The 7,814-nt window shown below is 35.8% G+C and overlaps 1 protein-coding gene and 1 non-coding gene across 2 annotated transcripts; one reads left to right on the forward strand and one right to left on the reverse strand.

The window, feature by feature from the left end:
• The first annotated feature begins 3,179 nt into the window (after positions 1-3,179).
• On the forward strand, positions 3,180-3,256 carry LOC137709613 (small nucleolar RNA Z122). The gene has a single exon (XR_011064901.1). It is a non-coding gene; the product is annotated as a small nucleolar RNA Z122 (small nucleolar RNA).
• Positions 3,257-3,391: 135 nt separating this feature from the next.
• On the reverse strand, positions 3,392-5,696 carry LOC137708481 (GDSL esterase/lipase At5g37690). Its single transcript, XM_068447567.2, has 6 exons — positions 5,436-5,696; positions 5,204-5,331; positions 4,964-5,090; positions 4,652-4,764; positions 4,022-4,271; positions 3,392-3,938 (listed from the first exon to the last, which is right to left on the reverse strand). Exons 1-6 carry the CDS (start codon positions 5,674-5,676, stop codon positions 3,700-3,702), a joined length of 1,098 nt encoding a protein of 365 aa, XP_068303668.2. The 5' UTR covers positions 5,677-5,696; the 3' UTR covers positions 3,392-3,699.
• Between the last annotated feature and the right edge of the window lie 2,118 nt (positions 5,697-7,814).

Below are 7,814 nucleotides of genomic sequence, written 5' to 3' on the forward strand. Positions count from 1 at the left end.
TATAAGAGGGTGAAAAAAACATTTTTGTCTTCTATCACAAAATAAAATTATGGACAATAAAGTAATTTGGACAAACTAAATTTTATAGTTGTTTTTAAAACCATCATCTACATGTAATCCTAACAAATCACCTACAGGAACTCCGGATTTTTACGGGCGTATTGTTTTATGAAACTTCGAATTTCTATAGCACTTATTTTCAAAACTTCAAGTTCGAGTTTAAGTACGAACTCTAAATTCATGATAATTGCAAACAAGCACAATATACATATATAGTGAACGGGAATAGTTTCGGGACTTATGTGTGAAAAAAATGAGTGATGACCCAAAATATAGGGTTGTCGTGGCTTGCGGGCCCAAAATAGTGGTTGTTGGGTTGCTGGGCAACAAAGAAGAAGTAAATGGGTTAACAGATTATATACCCAATTATTGGGCTAAGAAGGAAAAGTGAAAAACAAGGCCTAACCCATGAGTTTGTTATTTCATGCGAGCCAAAAATAAAACAAGGCCCAATAGACAAAAAAAAAAACACAAGTGGAACGGTTTGGTGCATATGCCCAATTAGGTTGCGAGTCGACTGCAGGTAGCCCATGTTCGTAAGAAAGGTGATGCAAAATGGCTTTGTTTTGGACCTTAGAGTTTTGGAGCAGGAACGACTTGGTGGCTCAGGCAATGCGGCTTCAGGCTGCGGCTCATATGCTTGTAGGGTTTGAAAAATCCCATTTTTTTCCCTTCTCTTATTCACGCATATTCAATTTACCACAATTATAAGAACAACAAATTTAAGCTGAATCTATAATTTGAAAGGAAAAAAAAAAAGTAAAATTATTGTTCATACTTCATGGTAAATGTTTCATGCAATCATTGCTGAAAAAATATCGAAATTGAAACCATGTTTTATAGATTACCTGGATTGCTTGATGAATATTGTGAACGACTTTGTAGGAAACAAGTATTCAGTTCCTTAGCTCAATGTCAGGAGTGTGTTTAATAATGCGTTGTGGCCTAAATTTAACCGAATGAGAGAAAAAGGGGTGCAGCTACATAAAGAGAAAAGATAGGCTTGGGAATTACTGTGATGATATTTCTCCGTACCTTATGCATTTTTTAAGAAAAATAATGGGGTTACTTGCCTTACAAGTAATACAAAGTTGTGCCTTTTTGTTTTTTGTGATTAATTCTTGAATTGTTTCTCACTAACATTAGTAGTTATTGAGACTATAAATACTTAAGTAATGATTTCTGTTGTGAAATTGATGTGCCCACATAAAGAAAACAACCACATATGGCTAAGGGTAGAAAGTGGAAGAATAGAAGTCAAAATTATATTGCTTAAATAGTAGAAGTTTGGTTTTTATTGTTTTGGTGTGTAAGCCTTTTACATGCATTAAAAGAGACGTATGCTTGTATCGTATGGGTAGTACAGAAAGATGAAAAACAGAAAGTAATAATCATGTTTTCCTCATTTGTCCATCTCTACGTTCATTTCTCTTATCTGATACTAGTGAAGAAAATAAACAAAATAATACATGGCTCCCGTTTCCCTTCAATCTCTAACAACTTTAATAATATACATATATATATATATATATATATATATATATATATATAAGTACGCATCATCTGATAATAACATGTTTCTAAATGCTCAATGTAATCATTATCTTGAATTGGTCAAAACTCCAAAAGACTCCAAAACAAAATTGTCGAACACTCTAATGCTTTAGCACATTTAATCACATATATTAAACATTAGTTCGTTCTATCAACTATATTTTTCTCTCAAGTGAGACATAAATAAATAAATAAATATATATATATATATATATATATATATTATATGGCCCTTTATGATCAAATATATCTCAGGATATTAAACCTAGTTAGAGACTAATTTTTTATTTTTTTTATATTTTTAGTTTTACCAATATTAAAATAAACAATTAAATGGGTACCCGTTTATAACAGCGGGTAATACCCATGACCTGCCATTTAAATTTCACGGATAAACGGTTATACCCATAACCTTTTATTTATCTAAACGGTTATTCATAACCGTAACCGTCAAATTTATATGGACGGATAACCACGGTTACCAATAACTAATAGATATTTGCCCCCACTACTCATGAGCCTCTGTTTCTCAACTTATCTTTCTGAAAGCATATCGGACCGAAACTCCATTTGGATTGAGGCTGGTTGTGCTAAGGCCCAATCTCAAAATTTGGCCCATTCAAAACACCAAATCCGAAGGCATATGCTCCGAAGTTATCAAGAACCACAAACCCTTAACCTTCTGTTTCTATATAAATTCAACCCCAAGCGCCTCCGCAGCTATCAATCTCTGCTTCCTCCTCTATGAATCTTCTTACTTTCAATTTTCTTTGATTTTTTCTTATATTTTTGTTTTTGTTTTTTGTTTTTGTATTTTTTTCTTTGATTTTCTTGATTAAGAATCTGCAAAAAAGCATCTACTGTGAACCTCTCTGCCGTTGTTAATGGCTGGGAGACCACGAAAAGATGCGAAATCAATGTCCAAAAGGATACTTGGTACTTCTGGACAGGCAGGCTCTCATATCACTCCGATGAGTTCTGACTTTTTCTCGTAAGTCCCACAATTTTTCTCACCTCCCAAACACCCCCAAGTCCCAAATTTTCTGTTTTTCTTGTTGCTCGATGATGATTTTATTTGCTTTAACCACACCGAAGCGAGGCTAGAACCGTTGGATCTTCCCTCCCCTGAATTAACCGCGCAGATCAACGGCGGTGCTTCTTGTGCTGGGTGTTTCTTGATGACTCTGTTTTCTAAAAACAGAGGTTGATTTTTGGATCTGACCTCTGGTTTTAGGGAAGAGAAGAAGGATTTGGCAAGCATTTGAAGCCCATTGTTTGATTTTTGGGTTGATTCTTGTTAGGGTTTTTTCAACTGTTTGATGTTTCTCATGTGGACAAACTTTGGCCCTTGACTGAGAGCAACCAATCCCAATTTTTTTTGCTAATTTATTTTTTAGGGTTCTTGTAATTTTTTAGGGTTTCTTACTGTCATTTTTTTGGCACACCACACTTTATGTTACACTGAAAATTATTTAATGACTAATTGTATTATGATACTTAGTAGTTGACGGTATTTTTAGCATACTAAAAAATTTCTGCTGGTGCAACGAATGTTTGACATTTATTTTGGGGAATGATGATTAAACCGTGACATAGGCTTCTGCTCTGCTGAATTATGTTTGCACGTCAGTCTGATCCCAAATTCCCACTTCAGAAAAAAAGTTATTTTCATTTTCCTGTCATTTTGTTAATTATTTGAATCCGAGAGTCCCGTTTTCTTGGTTACTTTTGAATTTGATGTTAAAGGATTAAAAGAATGAATTCTTCGGATATCAAATTTAAAGGTGAATGGCCATCCGTTTCATGATCAATTGGATGGCGGGAAAAGATATATATATTCGTTTCTTCATAATACATTCCACTCGGGTAATTTGATCTTAAGCAAAGACTAAAACGCCGATTACAATCCAAATTAGGTGCTTGGTTTATGGAACAAATTAAGATTGAAGTGCATATTCTTTGTAGGAAGGTGCGATGAAAAATAAATAAGTCGTTGTCTGCAGACAAAACCCGGCGGACATAACTCTGCAGAATTACATACGGTACTAGTAATGTATCCTGCAGTAATCATCGGAGAGATGCCAACTAGGGTGAAGGTGCTGGTGCACCGGAAGGAGCCGTGAATAGTGTTGATGCACCGGAAGGAGGCGTGAATAGTTTCTTGAAGAGTTTATCTGCGAGAGCCGCGTTTGCTGCGTCGGTAGGGTGGAATGCATCCCAGAACACGTACTCTCTCCGGTTGCTGCATAGCTGTGAATTAGGCAAGCATAGCCCTCCAATGTTTGTGGCCACATTGCAACACGGAAGGTTCGAAACCTTAAACCCTGAAAAATTGGTACGTACATTGTAAGTTAAACATCTGCGAATCAACTTCGAATCTACAGTTTGAGTTATCGAGTTTGATTACCGTAAGCTGTAGGGTTTTGGATTAAGTCGAGGACGTCTCCGTATGTGTCTGCAAATGAGATTTTTGCCCCTGGGAGTTGCCTGTCAAGGGAGGCAAGGAGCTTTTCTACATTGGAGTTGAATTGTAGCATCATATTGTTTACTTGGTTTAAGCACTGCCCTGTGTTTGATCTGACTCTTTGAGAAGGAATGCAGCCAAGTGGTCCGAGACCATGGAACGTCATATTTCGGGCACCCAGGTGGTAGAGCGTCTAACACAAACAATTTGAACATGCATTGTTAATTAACTAGGGGTTAGGGATGTAAATCGAACTTGCACCAGTTTTGGATCGTTGAAGCTTGTGAAAGTTACAATCGAAGCCTATGTTCTTTGGCTCAATGAGAAACAAGCCAAGTTTGAGTATAAACCCTGGATTTTTTTGAATGAGACAACTCGAACTATTTTACAAAAAGTTTGCTTGGAATGAAAGATCAAAGACCAAGATTGTGAGCAAATTAAAAAACGTTCGCCAAAGTAACCAATTTAAAATATGATTATGAAACTTGATATTTAAGAAAAGCGCGGTACTTCTTTTCTCAAAATATTGTAAGAGATGTGGGATGTGTTGTTTACTTGATAGTGTTTACCAACCTTAAGTTGTCCCTCTAAGGTACGCATCAATAATTCCACAAATTGTTCGGGAGTGTACTGCCGACCAGTAGGTAAAAAGGGTTGCAAATAATTGTTGATATAATCATTGCTCCCTGAAAAAAAGCAAAGGAAAAAAATATATAGTAAATGATCTTAGATATATACGAGCAATTGTCTAAACTACTCTAATTACGGGAAACGGGACTTTAGACTCGGGTGCAAGGAAATTAGTCACTGACTTAACCCACTTCTACAGAAAAAATGAGTTCTTTTCATCTAGAACAAGATTTCATTTGTCCAATAAAAGAGTACCAAGTCCAATGAAGAAGATGGCTTCCCTGCAGAGCTTGGCTGCAGCCTGTGCCCCAATCTTAGCCTTGATGACTTCCGTTGTCTTTTTGAAATTTTGTATTTGATCATCAAAACTCAGCCTCTGAATCTGTCACGAAGAAAAATAAAAAAAGGATGTAAGATTATACTGCATTTACTCCTGCACCTGAAGTTGTAGGTTCAACGACACGATCAAAATATTTTAGAAAGAAATGTGATTACAAAATAGAGTCCAGTGCTATTGAGTATTCCTGCTCCACCAGATGCATAATTGACCCCTTTAAGCAGTGCATCATTGTTCTGTGACAAGGATAGATAAGGTGGTGGCGATGGAATCCCAAGCTTTTCGGCTACAAAAATCACAAACAAAATTCAACAAGTTCATCAAGATACAAGGGAAAAGAAAAAAATCGACCTCAGGTAAGTATAACATTATAAGAATCAAGAACACTACATATTAAGTCGCCGATGGTTCTTCCATTACTGAACCTCCCAGTAGGTCGACCACCAACATAATCGACACCATACCAGGGATAATTTGACTTTGCAAGAGAATACTGCAGATAGTTGTTGTTCCCTACATCTGTCAAGGAGTCACCGAAGACGAAGGTCACGGTATTCGCTGCCGATGAAGGCACGGCTACCATGGTTGTGAAAATGGTGGTAGCTAAAGCCATCCACATTGTCACTTCCATCTTTGAATGTCTCTCACTTGGGGAGTAAGTGGCAGCTAGTGAGACAAGAATTTATAGTAAATTGATCGTTAAATTTCTGATGAGGTCTAAAGTCAGCACAGTTTGAGGAGTTGGCCAACTCAGCTGCCCAAGTCAGCAGAGTTTGATTTGTTACGTGTTAGGTGGTGGTTGCTTCAGAGTGTAAAGATTACTAAATTTCGATATTAATAAAAAGCATGCACAATGGTGTCAAAGTTCACTTGTTTTGCCCCGAGTTTTCTTATTTGGCTGCCTACTTTGGGTTAGTTAGATGCCAACTAAACTTAACAACTACTTGGTACCGTCAACAACCGAATCACCGGAACCAATTAACAACTCCTCTGTAAAAAATCAATTAAACTAAGGTTGCTTAGTTATTGAACTATATAAAAACAGATGAATGAATTGATAAAAGCATTACGAGCCGTCTATGTATTCACTACAATAGACCGACTAAACGATCTTAATTTTAATTCATTTTTGCAGAGATGATCTGTATAGAGTGACTCATAATATGAACAGTTTTTATCATAAGCACAAAGCTTTGTGATTCGAACACAAAGAGTTTTGAGTAGAAATTCCTGCATGGCATAAGCATATTCAGGCCTAAGAGTCGATATGCCAACTGGAGAAGGAATTACTACATGTCGAAGAACGGTCTAGTGATAGGTTTTAGGTTCAATTCTAATAAATGGTGAGTTCGATACTAAATTAGAACAATACTTGGCTACTCAAACGATGACTAGGAATTCCTACTCAAAATTGTTTTTTGCCGATGTGTTTATAATCAGAACCGTTCATATTATAAATCACTTTATAAAGATTGCCTTTGTGAAAAATCAATTAAAACTAAGGTCCTTTAGTCATCGAACTATATAAAAACAGATGAATGAATTGATAAAAGTATTATGAATCGTCTATATATTTGCTACAATAGATCGACTAAACGACCTTAGTTTTAATTCATTTTTGCAAAGATGATCTTTATAGAATGATTCATAATGCGAACGGTTTGGATCATAAGCACAAAACTTTGAGATTTGAACACAAAGAGTTTTGAATAAAAGTTCCTACTCAAGCATTGTTTACCAAATTATTCCAGCATTCTTTTAGAGTAAATATATTGTTCTGTCAAAAACATTGTCGTAAGTGGTCATTAACTCCCTGCACACTGATAAGCTCATATTTATATATATTTTACATCAAATTCACTTGTCTTTTCTTAGTTAGATCCTTATATTTCTGAGCTATTTACTTTGTTTTTGTGTTTTGTAGGATTTGTCAAGCAAAGAAAAGAAAAATAGCACAAGTGGAATTTTAAGTAACAAATTCGTCAAAACTACCTGTGTAGTTTAGCTGACTTTGGAAGTAAGTTGCGGACAGCTTAGAATGAATTAGAGAATGAGCCTTATATTCTTGGAAAGCTACGGATGTCTATTTTCTAAAGCATTTCGCGGATTGTTAATATCATTTTCTAGAAGAAGTTATGGCTGTTTTAACATTGAAAGGTTTCCAAGAGGCTGAGCAGTTTGTAACTGACAAGAAAGCATTGAAGGCAATAAACCCAATAAATGTAGCAGCCAAAACTGATGCCGCTAAGAACAAACCAGCTGACACCTATTCAAATATCAAAGGAAATGGAATTAAAGATGAGGATTAAGTGGGAATAATTGGTATAAAGGCTACCCAAGGAGTTACAATTTTTTTACCATTTCCTCTCACTTATTGTTATCACTAAATGACTATTAGTGGGTGAGTTAAGGAGTAAAAAATGATGAAGCAATAATTGGTTTAAAAGTAGCGTTGGGGAAGGAAGGAAAAAGGAGGCCTCAGTCGATTTCTTTCGGTTCTATTTTCTCAAACTCATGTCTATCTTTTGTTTTAACTTAAAGATTGTGCAACTAAATTTTTAGTAGTTAGGGGCTGTTTTGAAGCCCCGAATATGATTGCTTTGTTATGACATTTCGTTTGAATTACTTTTATGAATGGATGAAAATTGGTTCACTACTTGTCTCATTGATAAATTCCTTAGGTGTTTTCTACGGATACATACTTAGTAAGCATATTTAGGATTCTAATGCTATGAATATGTGTGTGCCTACCCTTGTCAAATGAGGACC

This window comes from Pyrus communis, chromosome 17 (assembly GCF_041283825.1).
Source record: "Pyrus communis isolate YQ-2024b chromosome 17, ASM4128382v1, whole genome shotgun sequence".
Classification (NCBI taxonomy): domain Eukaryota; kingdom Viridiplantae; phylum Streptophyta; class Magnoliopsida; order Rosales; family Rosaceae; genus Pyrus; species Pyrus communis.

Excerpts from the sequence above, each read along its gene's own strand:
- LOC137708481 (XM_068447567.2), bottom strand. The coding sequence starts at position 5,676 with ATGGAAGTGACAATGTGGATGGCTTTAGCTACCACCATTTTCACAACC. Across the intron at positions 4,765-4,963 it reads CATCTTCTTCATTGGACTTG|GGAGCAATGATTATATCAAC; the intron begins GTACTCTTTTAT and ends GCTTTTTTTCAG. Across the intron at positions 3,939-4,021 it reads CCAAAACCCTACAGCTTACG|GGTTTAAGGTTTCGAACCTT; the intron begins GTAATCAAACTC and ends CCAATTTTTCAG.